This window comes from Rhinatrema bivittatum, chromosome 3 (assembly GCF_901001135.1).
Source record: "Rhinatrema bivittatum chromosome 3, aRhiBiv1.1, whole genome shotgun sequence".
NCBI lineage: Eukaryota > Metazoa > Chordata > Amphibia > Gymnophiona > Rhinatrematidae > Rhinatrema > Rhinatrema bivittatum.
The window spans coordinates 40278092-40296102 of NC_042617.1; the positions used below are offsets into that span (position 1 = coordinate 40278092).

General features: G+C 43.7%; 1 protein-coding gene across 4 annotated transcripts in view; it reads left to right on the plus strand.

The window, feature by feature from the left end:
* Positions 1–18011, plus strand: part of RAB3GAP2 (RAB3 GTPase activating non-catalytic protein subunit 2) — a 279134-nt gene that overhangs the window by 117700 nt on the left and 143423 nt on the right. For 3 of the 4 annotated variants that reach the window (XM_029593170.1, XM_029593168.1, XM_029593167.1), the window contains exons 11-14: positions 818–897; positions 12460–12549; positions 14462–14601; positions 17325–17541. In XM_029593170.1, the coding sequence (XP_029449030.1) occupies positions 818–897; positions 12460–12549; positions 14462–14601; positions 17325–17541 (527 nt within the window). The remainder of the gene's footprint in view (positions 1–817; positions 898–12459; positions 12550–14461; positions 14602–17324; positions 17542–18011) is intronic. The other variant, XM_029593169.1, reaches the window with a different exon arrangement.

Here is an 18011-nt window from a genome sequence, read left to right on the forward strand (position 1 = left end):
AAGAGGCACTATCTACATTAAATGAGCAATTCCTGTCCTTGATGTTTGAATGCACCATCACTGAAATTTGTCTTGCTAAGGGACTGATATTATCTTCAAAGTTCATTCAAAATATCAGGTTTGGATCATTCTTACGTTGGTGCAGTGAAAATATTACACCAATGGTCATGCAGAGGCAAATCAGCTACCATAAATGAAAACAAATAAAGTAAAAGTAAAGCCAAAATATCAAAAATACAAAAGCAGCATACACTAAAAAGCACTTGCTGCAGAACAATATACAAAATACTTCCTTTGAGATGGAGCATATCTGTTTGTTCTTTTTATTACTTTTGTTAGTGCTTTGCACTAATTAATTGCTTTCAGTAATATTTTTTCACCATCATATAATCATCAACTCCAAGTCTTTTCTTGGACCTCAAAAGCAGGTCCTTGGATTTCTTTCATTTATTGTTGGCAAGTATTTTCATTTGCATTTTCACTTTTGGAATTTCACGTATTACTTAAAGATTTGCATTTAAACATTATTGTGAAAAATAAGAGTGGACTCTGGGAACATGATTAAATCATGAAACGATTGTATGGTGTAATGCAGCAATTATTTTTTAAATGTAAGCTGCTTTTGCATTTATGGTGCCCCTTTGGACATTACAAATAATTCAATGAAAAGTCTCTCAGCCTGCAAAGAGAACATTATGGCTGCTAGAACTCTCTACTGCTGGAACTCACAAACTGAATTTGTTTTATGATGGTTAAACAGGCTTTACAATTTTTTTTTTTCCTTTCTGGAAACATTTTCTTCTGACTTTTTTTTCAGGGTAGCACGCAGCCGTTGCTGTCTCATGTTGCACTAGCAGTCGCAAGTAAACTTACATCAGCGCTCTTTAATGCTGCCAGGTAAAGTTACACTTGGAGCCAAATTTTCAAAAGGTTGCATGGAAGCTAAATGTTTAAAATACTTTCATGCCTATCAGTTAATAAATGTTCAGACAGCTGTGAATCATAGATGCTTAACTTTAGAACAGTGGTGCTCAAATCGGTCCTCAGGGGCCCCTCCAGCCTGTTAGGTTTTCAGGCTTTTCCTAGTGAATATGCGTGAGATATATTTGCATGTCCTGCTTCCACTGTAAGTAGAAATCTCATGCATATTCATTAGGAATATTGTGAAAACATGCCTGGCTGGGGAGGGTGTGATGAGGACCAATTTGAGCACCATTGTTATAGAAAGCCATCTTAATTGGACAGTCCCGAGGTTTTATTCATTTTTATTTATTATACCATTTTATAGACTGCTTCATCCTTTTGTTCTAGGCGTATTGTGCACTGAAATTCAGAAGTTACAAAAAACGATACCCAGACAGTGGCAGGCCTACTGAAAGTGAATAAAAAGAAAGTGCCAAACACCAGAATTTCCACTATTTGTCAAAAGATTCTGCAGCTTCACTACTTAATTATTGACATCGAAGGGAAAAACCCAAATTGGATTATAGGTCTGCTGAAACTCATATATTGTACCTTGTAAACAAATTATAACATGCCTGTGAATCAAAACCAGTATCATAGGCCATTACACCACAATGCATAGATAAGAAAATAAATAATTAGAAAGTTCATGTTACAGTTAAGCTGAATTCAGTATGAGAGCCCAAGTATTTCAGTAAAATGTAAGATTTACAACAGTTTAAAGAAGCAAAACTTGGCTTCTTCTGATGTGGTTTTCTTTGATGTCCAAATATAATTTGCAAAACACTGGACATCTAAATGTCAGATTCTGCACCAGCATTAAAGGTGAAATTACGTCTTACCTGATAATTTCTTTTCCTCTAGGACAGGCAGGCCAGTGCACTCAAGTGGGTTATGTACTCCAACCAGCAGATGGAGACTGAGAACACTGACTTGCTGATGACACCTCATATAGCCCTGCCAGATATCAGTTTTCCTGTAAAAGCTAACTGGACAACTGAACAAACTCAACTGTTGACCACAAACATTTCCTTATCCCAACAAAAATTTATTTTTTTTTGTTCAGAAGGACAAGAAGCCTGGACTCAAACAAGGAAACGTAGCAATGACAGCAGGAAAGAAGGCATACCCTTAGGAAGGTACACACTTACCAGGTTTCTCCTTAACCCGGAAAAATCCTCATCGGCCTCCAATTTCTGCCTGTAGCAATGCCCCTGAAAAACACAAAACAAATCAAAATTATTTTTCACTCAGCGCCTAGTTAAGCTCTAGAATTCCAGAGGATGCGGTTACAGCAGATAGCGTAGCTGGGTTTAAAAAAGGTTTGGATAAGTTCCTAGAGGAAAAATACATAAACTGCTATTAATTATTAAGCAATAGTAGCTTGACATGTATTTAATGTTTGAGTACTTGCCAGGTACTTGTGACTTGGATTAGCCACTGTTGGAAACAGGATACTGGGCTTGATGGACGCTTGGTCTGACCCAGTATGGCAATTCTTATGTTCTTATATTAGGCTAGGCAATAGAGCAGCTTAGCCAGCCCAGGACGGGAGTATGGACTGACCTGCCTGTCCTAGAGAAGTAAATTATCAGGTTAGAAGTAATTTCACCTTCCTCATCATTCAGGCAGACCAATCCACACAAGTGGATGTACCAAAGCTATTCCCTCAAAGGATGGGAGGCTGCCTGCACTCTCATCAACATCACTTTAGCAAATGACGCGTCCTCCCATGTCCCAACATCCAAGTGGCAATGCCTGGCAAAAGTATGCAAGGAAAACCACTTTGCTGCTGTGCAGAACTCTGCTGGAGATTGCAAACTTACTCCGCCCAAGACACAGCCTGTGCTCTGGTAGAATGAGCCCTAATTGGCCTGGGCAAAGACTTTGCTGCATCTACATAGGCTGCCGTTATGACATCCTTAATCCAAATTGCCACCATGGTGCACGAATCTGCTTTCCCCTCTTTATGTCGCCATGAAGGAAGAAAAGATGAACGGTCTTATGAAAAGTGTTGGACACAGTCAGTTGGATGCAAGGTCTGCAATTTTCGCTCTTCTAGACCCCCTATCTCAAGATGGTAACAGAATGGACTGATTCAAGAGAAAGTCCGAAACCAACTTTGGCAAGAAGGAAGGAACAATCCTAATCTGTATGCTGACCAGGGTAATCACCATGAAAGGCTCTCGACCAGAAAGAGCCTACAATTCCGAAATTCATCTCACTGAACATACAGCACCAAGGAACACCATCTTCATATTTAGAAGCATAAAGGAAACTGTCAAAGAGGATGAAAGAGGGGACCTGCCAAAAAAGTCAGCACCAGATTAAGATCTCAAAATGATACTGATATCTGCAAAGGCGGTTGAATATGCTTCATTCCTCTCAACAATCTAGAAACATCCAAGTGCAAGGAGAAGAGGACTGCTTTGAAACTCTTCCCCTAGAATAAGCCAAAGCTACCACATGCACCTTTTAGAGTAGTAAGGGCCAACCCCTTAACCAGGCTTCCTGTAGAAATTCCAAGGTTAAGGGAATCATCGCCCTTGAGGAAAGACAGTAGTGCTACTACATGGCTGCAAAAACCTACCTATGGAGACTAGTAGAGGTGAGGAAATGACCGTGAAGCTCAAGGAAAATCAGCTCCTATGACCAGAAAAAGATTTTTTCCAGCAAGAACATACAGGTCTATCCAGTACTGAGCGGTAGGAAGAGCTGCGTTAGTGCCCGGCGCACCCGCGGTTGCCGCACGCACAGTGCAGCTCACCTACCGCTCGATCCTGAACAATAATTTTATGCAAATGTAAACCGCGTCTAAGAAGGGTCCGTGAAGCGTTAGGCCCGCGCAACCCATTTTACTGGATAGAGCGCCTATACAGTATCCTGGGTGCGCGGGCCTAACGCTTCACGCCACGCTGGTATCTGTCATTTCAAATGTCATTTGAAATGACAGATACCAGGAAGTCGGGACTGCCAGTCCCCCCTCCCCTCCTCCCAAAGCAGGGCGCGAAAAGCAGCCTTGCTCCGGGAGGAGGGGAGAAGGGACTGGCAGTACGAAGCGGCGAAGCGACTTACTTTTTGCACCCCCCTCCGGACATCGGACGACCTCTCCTGCCTCCAGCTGCTCGCGAAGATGGACGCCTGCAAAAAGTAAGTTGCTTCGCCGCTTCACACTGTCAGTGTCTCTTCTTCCCTCCTCCCGGAGCAAGGCTGCTTTTCGCTCCCTGCTTCGGGAGGAGGGAAGAAGAGACACTGACAGTGTGAAGCGGCGAAGCAACTTACTTTTTGCAGCCCCGATCGGACCTCTCCTGCCTCCCGCTGCGCGACTTACTTTTTTTGCAGCCGTCCGGCCATCAGGAAGAACGGATCGTGGCTCCCCTGCCTCCCGGGGAAGATGGATGCCAGCACGGGGGAAAGTGGCCCCTGTGCATGCAATTGGCCGCTCAAGACGTGACGTCACATGCCGTGACGCCAAATGTCAGGTCTATCCAGTAAAGTGCGGCCGCGTTTACCCCGCTCCTAACCCGCGTTAGCCCTTCCTGCGATCCCGAATCCCCTTTAACCTACTCCTACCGCGTCCTAAAATCCCCGGGCAACCCCTTCCGCACGCGGCATGTATATTGCATGCAAACGAGCGAATTAGCTATTCCCTAGCATCCCGTAACCCGCGCCCCGACTATCGCTATCTTTCCCTGCCATTTTGTCGTGCGTTTAACCTGCTAACTTACCGCCTACCCTTACCCCTGCGGTAGAGGCAGGGGTAAGGGTAGGCGGCAAGCTTTCCCCCAGCCCCCGCTCACCTGCCCCGGCTGCGATCATGGGTGCCGGTCTCCGGGGCAGCCCCAGTCCTCTCCCCTCCTCCCGAAGCAAAAAAAAAAACGTAAAAGCAAAAAGTAAATCGCTTCGCCGCTTCACACTGTCAGTCTCTCTTCTTCCCTCCTCCCGGAGCAAGGCTGCTTTTCGCGCCCTGCTTCGGGAGGAGGGAAGAAGAGACACTGACAGTGTGAAGCGGCGAAGCAACTTACTTTTTGCAGCCCCGATCGGACCTCTCCTGCCTCCCGCTGCGCGACTTACTTTTTTTGCAGCCGTCCGGCCATCAGGAAGAACGGATCGTGGCTCCCCTGCCTCCCGGGGAAGATGGATGCCAGCACGGGGGAAAGTGGCCCCTGTGCATGCAATTGGCCGCTCAAGACGTGACGTCACATGCCGTGACGCCAAATGTCAGGTCTATCCAGTAAAGTGCGGCCGCGTTTACCCCGCTCCTAACCCGCGTTAGCCCTTCCTGCGATCCCGAATCCCCTTTAACCTACTCCTACCGCGTCCTAAAATCCCCGGGCAACCCCTTCCGCACGCGGCATGTATATTGCATGCAAACGAGCGAATTAGCTATTCCCTAGCATCCCGTAACCCGCGCCCCGACTATCGCTATCTTTCCCTGCCATTTTGTCGTGCGTTTAACCTGCTAACTTACCGCCTACCCTTACCCCTGCGGTAGAGGCAGGGGTAAGGGTAGGCGGCAAGCTTTCCCCCAGCCCCCGCTCACCTGCCCCGGCTGCGATCATGGGTGCCGGTCTCCGGGGCAGCCCCAGTCCTCTCCCCTCCTCCCGAAGCAAAAAAAAAAACGTAAAAGCAAAAAGTAAATCGCTTCGCCGCTTCACACTGTCAGTCTCTCTTCTTCCCTCCTCCCGGAGCAAGGCTGCTTTTCGCGCCCTGCTTCGGGAGGAGGGAAGAAGAGACACTGACAGTGTGAAGCGGCGAAGCAACTTACTTTTTGCAGCCCCGATCGGACCTCTCCTGCCTCCCGCTGCGCGACTTACTTTTTTTGCAGCCGTCCGGCCATCAGGAAGAACGGATCGTGGCTCCCCTGCCTCCCGGGGAAGATGGATGCCAGCACGGGGGAAAGCGGCCCCTGTGCATGCAATTGGCCGCTCAAGACGTGACGTCACATGCCGTGATGCCAAACGTCGTGACGTCACGTCTTGAGCGGCCAATTGCATGCACAGGGGCCGCTTTCCCCCGTGCTGGCATCCATCTTCCCCGGAAGGCAGGGGAGCCACGATCCGTTCTTCCTGATGGCCGGACGGCTGCAAAAAAAGTAAGTCGCGCAGCGGGAGGCAGGGGAGGTCCGATCGGGGCTGCAAAAAGTAAGTTGCTTCGCCGCTTCACACTGTCAGTGTCTCTTCTTCCCTCCTCCCGAAGCAGGGCGCGAAAAGCAGCCTTGCTCCGGGAGGAGGGAAGAAGAGACACTGACAGTGTGAAGCGGCGAAGCGATTTACTTTTTGCTTTTACGTTTTTTTTTTTTGCTTCGGGAGGAGGGGAGAGGACTGGGGCTGCCCCGGAGACCGGCACCCATGATCGCAGCCGGGGCAGGTGAGCGGGGGCTGGGGGAAAGCTTGCCGCCTACCCTTACCCCTGCCTCTACCGCAGGGGTAAGGGTAGGCGGTAAGTTAGCAGGTTAAACGCGCGACAAAACGGCAGGGAAAGATAGCGATAGTCGGGGCGTGGGTTACGGGATGCTAGGGAATAGCTAATTCGCTCGTTTGCATGCAATATACATGCCGCGTGCGGAAGGGGTTGCCCGGGGATTTTAGGACGCGGTAGGAGTAGGTTAAAGGGGATTCGGGATCGCAGGAAGGGCTAACGCGGGTTAGGAGCGGGGTAAACGCGGCCGCACTTTACTGGATAGACCTGATAGAGAGTAGAGAGTAAAGCAAAGGTTGCTCTGGTGGGTGCAGAGATTATCTCACCAAGGTGGCAGACTTGGAGATTCCTGACTGGATAGAAGTCATGACGGGTGCAAGTCTCGAGGGCTGAGGAGTCCACTGCCAAGTACCAGTAGCACAGGGGCAGTGGTCTCCCAAAGAGATGGGTTAGTCTATTGATCGGCTGGAGACTTGTGTGATTCGGTTGGCATTCTTGAAGTTTGCAATCTGGTTAAGCGGAAGAGCAATGAGAATGATGTCAGACAACGCCACAGTGGTGGTCTATATAAATCATCAGGGGAAACTCAAGACTCAACAGGTTTCTCTGGAAATGAGCATCCTGCTGCCTTGGGAAGAACAGCATCTTCAGACGCTCTTAGCCTTTCATGTCACATGGGTGAACATTGTATTAGCTCAATCATCATGCCTGGGACCCAGGAAAATGGGAACAGGCGCATGGGGTCTTCCAACTCATTGTCTCTCGGTGAGGTTGGCCTTTCTTGGACTGATGGCAAGCCATGGGAATGCAAAGGTGCAATACTTTGAAGTCGCAAATGGGATTCTCAAGTGCTCAGACTCTTTCGTTCAGAGTTGGCCAGGGGCTGAGTTGCTTTGTGTTCTCTCCATTGACCGTTATTGGCAGTTTGCTGCACAATAAGCACAGCATCCAAGCTTAGTTCTTTTGGTGGCCCCGGATTGGCCACGAGCCTATGGTACGCTGATCTTCAGTGTCTAATAGGCCAGCCATTATTGTTGCCGATGCACAAGGACCAGTTACACCAGAGTCCGATTCTTTGCAAAAATCTGGATCAGATTTGTCTTTCAGATTGGTCCTTGAAGCACAGTTATCCATTTGGTGGTGAGCACCTTGTTGCGAGCTCAAAAAAAAAAAAAAAGGAATTTCTTCTTCTTTGGCTTACATTACAGTTTGGAGACTTTTTGAGCATTGGTGCCTGGAGCGGAACTGTCGTTCATTGTTGGAGTTTATGGAAAATCTCTTAGGAGAGTCAAGTCCAGCCTATTAATATTGAGGGATTCAGGATATGCGCAGACTGCTGGCGATAAATCGACATCGAGGAAGTATCGATGTCTCTTGACAGTTAATACCAGAAAGGACAGTGGAGGTAGACCATTGTCTAGCTCCTCCCTTCCAAAGAAAACACAGGGTTCTGCTGCTTCTGTACCAGCACGAGCACTCAAAAGAAAAACTACCCAGGCATCTATCCTGCTACTTCCCAGCAACCTTACATGATCCAGTTCATACCAAGTGCACCATGAGTATGTGTCAAGGTCACCCAGTTAGCACTGTCATGGGTCAAGTTCGATATGCAAACTCTGCCCCACTGAAACACAAACCAGCCCATATCTCCCACTCACAACCCAGACAGCTCATCGATATTCAGCCCACACTTAATTTAATCAACATAATTGTGGGTAGAGGACAATATTCTGATTCTACCCTACCAAAACAAACGAAATCTATAAGGAACAAACCACACTTAATACCAGTCAAAGTGGAACAGGATATGAAAAACCAACTAAAAGAGCCCATTATATGCATGTATTTCAACACCAGATCAGTAGTCATCGAGATCTTATTTTCATGATCCACTAACTGAAAAATCCTCTGATCTGGTCTTCATAGTAGAAACCTGGCTAATTAAGAACGAAGGACCTACCTCAACACAACTTATCCCACAGGATATAAAATCTGTCAACTTAAACCAGAGAGATGGTATGGTAACAATCATCCACAAAGACACACAGTATTAGTTTTAAAATAGAAACTGTGCTCCCTACAAATGGAAGGACTATATGTAAAATTGGGGCAAGGATAAAAATTAGGTATTGCACTACTATACTGCCTTCCAACAACTCCAAACAAAAGAAATGAACAACTTATCAAGCTAGTTATCAAACTAGGACTAGACATGCCACATCTGATACCAAATGTCATTTTGAGGACCTAAAACACGATGCAGCCTCTAACTTCTTATCCTCAACATATGCATTAGGTCTGCAACAAATGAGTCATACTTACCCATAATGCTGCACACAAACTTGCTACTTGCCTCCAGCACAAAAGAGGTGAGCAGATCCATCCACAAATGAGAAACAACCCAGTGATCTGGTCCGGTCACTCTGTGATCACATTCAACCTCAGCATATGGTCAGCCAATAAAAACAATGTATCACAAAATTGAACTCAGAAAACCAGAGGAAAAATTGATGCCACCCAATTTAATGAAAACTGCAAGTAACAAATTGGAAACCTTCCAAGAAGAGCCAGTTGATAACTTAGTCAGCATTGGAACAAATCGTATGTGACAATCTTGAACCAAATAGTGTCTTTGAAAATAAAACAGTTTGCTTCAGCTGTGCTACCTTGATTTACAGAACACATAAGCCAAAAGGAGAAGACGTGCTGAAAACAAGAAAGAAAATGGAAAAAAAAATCATGAAAACAAGAAGACAGGAATAGAATGTGGCCTATTCTTTAAAAGATATAGGACAACTCCAAAAAAACCTAAAAAGGCATACAACACTAATGTCAAAGCAAAACAAAACCTACTAAAGAGCTATTCCACATTAACGATTTCCTAGATATTTCCACAACCTCACAGCATTGCACCGAAAATGCCTCAGACTGTAACCTGTTCGCAGAATATTATCATAACAAAAAATAGCTGACATCCAAGAAAAAGTACCCCCAGATGAAACAAAACAAAATAAAAATGTGTCCCAGAGCTCCCCAAGTGTTTCCAGAAACCAGGAAAAGAAAACTATCACTACAACAGAAGAGAGAAATATGAAACACAGTGCAACACCAAAAACAGGAAGTGGATGCTGTTGCCCTCAAAGAATTTTACATTGACAAGGTTTTTATTTGTTTTTATCCTTCATTGTCATGCTCTTTGTTTTTATTTAATGTACATTTTATATGATTTTTGTTTGTCTTTTCAATGTTTTATGTTTACCATTGTAATCTGCATTGAACAGTTTTTATTGAAAATTGTGGAATATAGATATTTTAAGTAAATAAATAAAACTTACTGAATGACAAGAAAATGGAGGATCCTCATCAGATTCATGCTAGGCATGCCTCAATAAAGACCTAGCAGACACAGTCCTGTCCTATTTAGTATTTATTTATTTAAAGTTTTTTTGTATACTGACATTCGTTAAGAAAACATCATATCGGTTTCCATGGAACAAAAAGTAGCCAACAGGGCTTTACAATGAAACTGATAAAAGAACTAGTGAGGGGGAGGGGGGGGGAAGAAGGATGAGGGAAACCAAGGTAATGCTGTACAAATAGGTAAACGCAAAAACATAGTTAAATGCAAGTATAGATTATGTACAATAATATACTAGAGGGAGAGGATTAAGAAGGGGGTATTTCGGTTATAGACCTGTGGGGTGGGGGGGGGGGGCGGAGAGATGAAGGAGAAAAGGGGTGAAAAGAAGGGGGGCTCATGCATAGGCTCGTGTGAACAGCCAGGTCTTGAGGTTCTGTCTGAATTTCTTAGAGCAGGTCTCAAGGCGTAGGTGGGTGGGCATAGAGTTCCATAAGGAGGGTCCAGCTAGGGATATCCCTAGCTGGACAAAGATGCTACCCAGACCTATTTAAATCTACTCATATGAGGCCTACACTAAACCATATTAGAAACCAGGAAGCACATTGGATGAAACAAGGATTCGTTTATGAATTAGTGGTCAAATAGCCCAACTCTGGCCGAGTTTTGCTCATTTAAGTGAGCTGCATCAGGGGCTGCTGGCATTCAGAGACTTATTCTTAATGGTGTAATCACTCTTCTAGATATAATGTTGTTCCTATATCTCTACAATATATCAGTATTAAGCCCAGTGGAGTACATGTTGCATCTGAGCGGTAGAAACGCCGAGATTCTGTGTGTGCCGTGATCGGAGACTTTTTCTCAATTAGACCCGCTCAGCTTTAATAGACAGATGACTTTATTCTTGTGATTTCTACTGCTCAGATGCTACATGCATGCTACTGGGCATAATATTGATATATTGTAGAGATATAGGAACAACATTATATCTATAAGAGTGGTTACACCATTAAGAATAAGTCTCTGAACGCCAGCAGCCTCGATGCAGCTCACTTAAATGAGCGAAACTCGGCCGGAGTTGTGCTATTTGACCACTAATTAATTAAATGAATGCTTGTTTCATCCGATCTGTGCTTCCCGGCTGCTACTGTGCCAATTTGGATCTGCTTCCGTTTTTTGTTTTCTGGGACCTACCCTAAACCATGCCTCAAAATGTGCTAGCTACCACGCAATATCAAAACTCCCCACACTAGCCAAACTTTGGAGACTGTGGTTTCTTGACAATTAAAGAACTGCTTTGAAGAGAGCAACAGACTGGACCCAGCTCAATCAGGATTCCATACAGGATATAAAACAGAAAGTGACCTAGTATCTCTTAGATGACATGTGATTACTGTTGGACCTTGGGAGATCAGGCTTCCTGATCCTCCACAACCTCTCTGCTGCATTTGACAGTTAATCACCAAATCATGCTAACCAGCCTGTCAAGCTTAGGTCTCCATGGATAAATGAAAAGCTGGTTTGAATCCTTTCTCAGTGGCAGATCTCAAAAAATATACTGGAATACAAATACCTCCAAATCTTGGCCTCTAGATGGGGAATACCCAAGGTTCACCACTATCTCCTATATTATTCAGTAAATACCTCATACCGCTTATGGCGATTGTAAGATGATTTGAACTCACAATATGCATCTATGCCAGTTTTTCCCTACCAGTGTGTCTTCAGACCTGTTCAGGTATACCACGAAAAAGTCCCATTGCCTGGTGCTCAGATCCTGGCCAGCACCTGGGCTGTGCTCTTAACACCTTGCAGCAATTAGAGGCTAGTGGTGGATTTCAAATGTGTAGGAGCTTCTTTATTAGAACAAGTGTAATCATGCATGCCTCTTCTTCCTAGCTACAGCGTGAGCCCTGGAGTGCAGTAATTAATGGGCAGCATGTAGTGCATATATAGCCAGGCCCTGCTTTGTGCAGCACACATATTGCACACTGTACCTCTTTTCTCCCGAGTCACCTCCCTTGCGTCCTTCCAGCCTCTGTCCTATCCCCAGCTGGAGAGAGTGTGCACTGGATGTGACTACCTGAGTATTGGGAGCAGTTGCAAAAGAGCTCTGACAGCCACGTGTTGCAGCCAAGATAATTAAATGAGCCAACTGCTCAAACTACATTGATTTCTCCCTTATCCTGCACTTGTATATAGAGTTGGCAGGTCCACTGTGAAGGCTTCATGTGTATCTCTGCCCCCTCTTTCCCTTTGTTTAACATTTGGAAGAAGACCGGTGGGGCTTTTGGCTCTTCCTTTGGCCATACGAGTCCCCTCTGTCTGTACTGCCTGTTTTATGGAGATTGGTGTGTTATGCAACCTTTTTATTAAAGTAGGTGTGCCTTGGGCTTGAGAGGCTTAAGAAACACTGCACTAGTGCCCTGAGGCTGCTGCCTCCTCCTCCTCCCCCCCCCCCCCCCAACTCCTTCCCCATCCATTTTTTAATTTTTCCCCAGAATCAAGATGCCACCTCCCCACCCACTTGCAATCTCTCTTCTACCAACCTGCACTTCTCCCCAAAATCCCAGCTGGGAGTGTGATATTGTTTTTCCCGCTCTTGGCACTTCCAGCATTGCCTCATACCTTTTGCAAATTTAATTGTAAAAGAAACTGTATTACTTATATTATTTTGAGAATGACTGACAATTTCATAAATGTTTTTATGATATTAGTGGCTGGCTTGGTTGGAAAAGCAAGCATGAAGAAGAACCTGTCCAAAAGCAAAAACCAAAAGTGGAACCTGCGACTCCTCTCGCAGTGAGGTAAACTTAGCACCAAATTCTGTGTTCACTTTTCTGTGTTTTGTTCCACAATTGTCACTTATTTGAAACTGGTAAGTTCTGTGTGTCATGCCACATGAAGGCCAGACAATATAACTACGTTGGCAGCAACCAACGATCTACTACCAACTGCTACTAAGCATTTCCTTTTTGTCCCTAAGATCTTGGATCTCCCATAATTACTTTGCTTTAAATCTCCATAAAACCGAAATCTTGATTTTAAGCAGGTTTCCACTGTCTGATGCCCATTAGCCGGGGAGGGAGTGGAACCTAGAGCAACAAATGGACTCATTTGAAAGACTGGGGATGGACACAGGGCAAAGGTTGCAGTGGGTGGTAGTAATGGTGGTATTTGGGGCATTCCTAATGAGAAGGGGGGAGCATGACTCTACAGCCGCAACCAAGATTCTAGCTGGTGGAGGGCCAGAAGGTGTCTTCTGGTTAGTGGAGTTGTATCCCTGGATGAGATCCAGGGTGAGTGGTAGAGTTCGCCCCAATGGGTCCAAGCTGAGGGGGGAGGGTATGTAAAGGAGAGACCCTACTATCCCTCCTTAACCTTTGCAGGACCAGGCTAGATGAGTGGTCCATCTTAAAACCCATAGAGGGAGGAGGAGCTCTGTGGGCGGCATCCTGCTCAGCAGGATAAGAGGCGGAGTTCAGCTAGGAATAGGAGGCTCTGTGTCTCCAGGAGAAATGAGCCCCTGAATCCACTCTGGTGGAAGTTATGGTGTGAGTACATTGCTGGAAGATAGGCAGTCTACTATTATTGTATGCTGACAGTGTTAAATCGTCATAATCTGTAAGAAGAAAGACTGCGGTCTGTGTGCCTCCAGCCTAAGAAAGTTGCTCGGCTATCCCATTACTCCCCTGTTCTTCTTATCTTCCATTGCCTTCTCAGCTTACTACATCACTTTCCTGATTGCCTAACTTCTTCCATTTTTCATCAAGAAACCCATATTAGTAAATACTATGTTCTTTCAAGTTGCAATGGGAGAGGGCTGTGCATTTTGTTTTGTCAAAGGTACTTCCCTAATGCAAAGTGTAGAGAAGAAGAAATCCTTAATAAGGTCCTTTATGTATGACTTTTCTTGATTTTAAAGCAGATGTCAGCATGTGCTTCTGTTTTACTGGAACCCTAGCTTTTACTGTATGCTACAGTTTCATTGCTCAGCTGACAAAGATGGAGATGTGATAAATAGTAATTTATATGTGGTCAGGATGAATTGCTAAGTTTAATTGGCTGAGAGGTAGAGATCATAGTGTGTATTGGGTTTTCTTAACAACAAAACTCAACTACACAAACTGTTAGAATTCGTTTTGCTCATTTTACATAGTCCCATTCCAGCAGTAAATCTCACTGTGATGGTTTCTTTTAATATCTTTCTTAAAATAAATATACTTTTAAGTAATGTTAAGGGCACTTTGTAATTTTAATTGGTGAAGTTCAATGACATGGATCTATAGTGGCACAAATTAGTTTTTCTGGTGTACTATGTTGGAATTGTTCTAGCTTGATTTATTTAATCACTATAATATAATATGTACCTCTCCCAGTTCTACAACCTTGTTTTATTGTAACTTTTGCTTCCGTTGCACTTGTTAAAAGAACAGTTTTTGCACCCCCTGTTATATGTAAACCGGCATGATATGATCTTATCATGAATGCCGGTATAGAAAAACCTTAAATAAATAAATAAATAAATATAACGGTCTTCTGTAATAATAAATTGCTACTTTTGGGTCTCCTCCACTTAAAACTTGTATCTGTTACATTATCAGCCATTTAGGTAGCAAATGACTTTTGTGTAATTTCCTAATCTCTGTAGAGTCATTTTATTTATAAGTAGTAAGTTTAAATACTCTAGGTTACCTCATATTTTGTTTGCACTGCTAGGTTTGGACTTCCGGATTCCCGGCGTCATGGTGAAAGTATTTGTCTGTCTCCATGTAACACTCTAGCAGCAGTAACGGATGATTTTGGACGAGTTCTTTTGTTGGATATTGGCAGAGGCCTTGCAGTCCGCATGTGGAAAGGTAGGATCTTGGATGTACTGACTTGGGCTTTCTTAAGTTGAAACAATGGGTATGTACAGCTATCTGGTCCCCAAAAATACATTGCTCATGCTGTATGCTAAGTATGAATGTTGATTAAAGTACACCGTGAGTAGATTTAAACAGGCACTCCCTTCCTTTTAACAGGAAGAAAATATATGTTGCTGTAATTTGTCGGTGGTTGATAGAATCACCATTGACCAATTTTACTGGTTTTCCCTTATGTTTCCACTCCCAGGAAACTCATAGAAACCCAGAATTTTACCATTATTGTGACTTTTTGTTTGTTAGTACTTTAAATTGGAGAATCCAAAAGCTTAAACTGAATTAAGCAAAGTTTGAAATTTATATAGTAAGAGGATGAATATCATGGCAGGATCAGGGGCAGTGTATAGGTCTTGCTATATTTTTGGGAAGTTAGCTTTAGTCCCAAGGATCAGCATCCAAACTACCTTTTTTTTTTTTTTTTTTTTTTTAAATGTGCCATTATCCTAGCCCTTTGCCTCTCCCTTCCCTAGATAACCACACACTCCTTCATACCTTGTTTTCCCACTGATATTGAAATTTCCTAAGGAAATGCCTTAAGAGTTGCAGCCAGAATGGCCAACCTTTTCCTGATTCAAGAATGAGGTAAGTGTATGTAAGGGGCCCAATATTCAATGAAATTCAGTTGCACGGTGATGTCACTGAATATTTTTATAAAAGTCACTATTTAGCTAGGTTAAACTGTTCTATGGCAGGTCTAACTTATCTGGTAAACATAACTGGTTAAGTGCAAATATCACTACTTATCCGGTTAACAGGATAAGTAGCACCATCCTGATCTTCCCACTGACTTATCCAGCTATGTACAAAGCCAGATATTGCAACTTCTCTGGTTAGGTGGCGACAGCTAAATACAGCCATATATTCAGTGGCTGCCTCTTACCCGGATAAGTCCAGTTTATCTGGCTAAGTACATTTTTAGTATCGGGCTCAAGGTGAACTTCTACTGTTGAAGCCTTGACGATTGGTGCTATTGCTCACAAGTTCCAAACTTGTGCTAATTCAACCCCTTTTACATCCAGAAATGTCCTCTTGGTTTGAACCATATTTGTGAACCCTTTATAGTCCTTGCTCTTGAAAGCAAGCATCGTATGTTAATGTCGGGCATGTACAGCATTCCTCTTTGTGCATATGTATGAGCACAGAATTGTACTGCTGCAGACCGCTACATGGGCAACATGCAGCAACAGCCTCCGTCCATGTTTAGTCTCTACTTATTGTAAGCTGTCTTATTGAATTCTTGGCAATATGCCTCCCAAATAAATTGAGAATGTTTGCTCTCCTTTTTATCTGCAGTTTATATATGATGTAGCCTATTTTTTTTTACCAGTTTCTTTGAGGTCCATGTTCAGTAGGTAGGTCTGGATAAGTTTGGGACCTAGCCAGAAAGACCTGGCGTTTTAATTATTTCCCTTCCTGCTGACCGGATACGTTTTAGGCTCAGTAAGTCATTATCAACTGAAACTTGCCTGAACCAAAAAAGAGGTGTTCTAGGGGTGGAGGTTAAACAGATGGGTAGTGCTGATAGGCAGTACTACTCATATTTCATCCTGGTAAGTCTGATCGTGGGCCAGCAGCAGGACTGACATTACCCAGGTAACTTTAGGCCTAACTGGCTATATTCAAGCATAGCTGGTTAAGTAAAAATTAAAAAAAAACCACCTGCCAAACAGCACCAGCTCCCTCTGCCCCACCCAGAAACCTCCAAGGCCCAGCTGGGAGATGATAAACTTTTACTACGCTCCTGGCCATATCTAGCGTTGCTCTGAAAGCAGTGATGGAAGCACATGCTACAGCAGCATTGGATGTGGCCGGGACCATCGCACGAGTCTCCCGTCTCCTGGCAGGGTTTGGGAGACAGGCCTTTGAATTTAAAATCAGAGTGAGGGGGAGGTCTTGGGCTGCTTTGGCCTGCAACGTGCTTTAATTATTTTGGGGATTGGTGCTAGGCACTAATAATAATAATTTGCGGGGCGGATGGAAGGGGTAGAGAGATGGGCTTGCATGACAGGTGTTTTCTTTTCTTTTTTTTTTAAATTTAACCAGCTAAAGTTACCATAAATTCACCCATGTATGTTCACTGGTACAGCCTAAGTTATTTATTTATTTATTTATTTATTTATTTACTTATTTATTTAATTTCTTTTACTATACCGATGCTCAAGACCAGGTCTTATCGTACCGGTTTACAATGTAACTGAAGGGAAAACCAATTAACATCTAGGTAGAAAGTAAAGTTATCCAGATAACTTTAGCCAAGTATATTCAGCATGAGGCTTTCTCTGCTGAATATTGGCGAGAAGTTATCCCGGTAACTTTACCGGGATAACTTTGCTGCTCATCGAATATGGACCTAATTGTGTTGGTCTGCCATAAAAGCAGTGCTAGAAAAATCTTATAATACTCCATTCTACAATCTGGATATTTAGACACAATTTAGGTTTTTTGAAAAATGCAAACATTTTGTTACTTGTAAAAGCTATTTTTGGAATTGGATATTTAAGGACTCTATAAATAGAGTTTGTGTTCTGATATTCAAATGGTACAGTACTCTTTATCTGTTTCATGGACTGTGAATATCTCATATAAATTGGCCCACGTGGCTGGTAGGACTTGACTTTGGAAGGGACTTCTCCAGCTTCCATTTGCTCTTTATTTAGGATACCGTGAGGCACAGGTTGGCTGGATACAGATGATCGAGGACCTTCATGAGCGGGAAACTGAGAAAGGGACTTTTTCTCCCTTGGGAAGTACTCAGGGTCCAAGCCGTGTGGCTCAGTTTCTTGTTATCTATGCTCCAAGGAGAGGAATTCTAGAAGTGTGGAGCACTCAGCAAGGACCCCGAGTAGGAGCATTTAATGTGGGAAAACATTGTAGGTAAGCAAATTAGGCTTCTTTTGATGATGGCAGTGTTTTCACAGTACTTTCACCGTTGTGGAAGGTACTGGTGTCACTGATAAGTGGCTTATGGTAACCGTGTGAAACACCATTCAGACATCATTTACTCCTTATGTTTACCATAGGGTTCAGTGGTTTTAGTACCACCCCCTGCATTCTTTTGAGAATGCAATCTTTCCACTCTTTTTTTTTAATAATGTGAGCACTTGCAGGATATTTCTAGACTAGGAGCTTCTTCGTGTACACCACAGTACCTCTAAAGGTTACGTTGCCTACAGCTTTCATTTTTAAATAAAGCTTTTTTTTTTTTTTAAATTTATAAGAGTTTACAGGAGCTTTCAATAATAATCTTGAAAAGGAAAGAAAAGTACCATGAGAGGCAAATGCATTATAAAACAGTAAGAGGAAAAAGCAAATTAATATTCATGGCTAGCCTGTAGAAAAAAAAA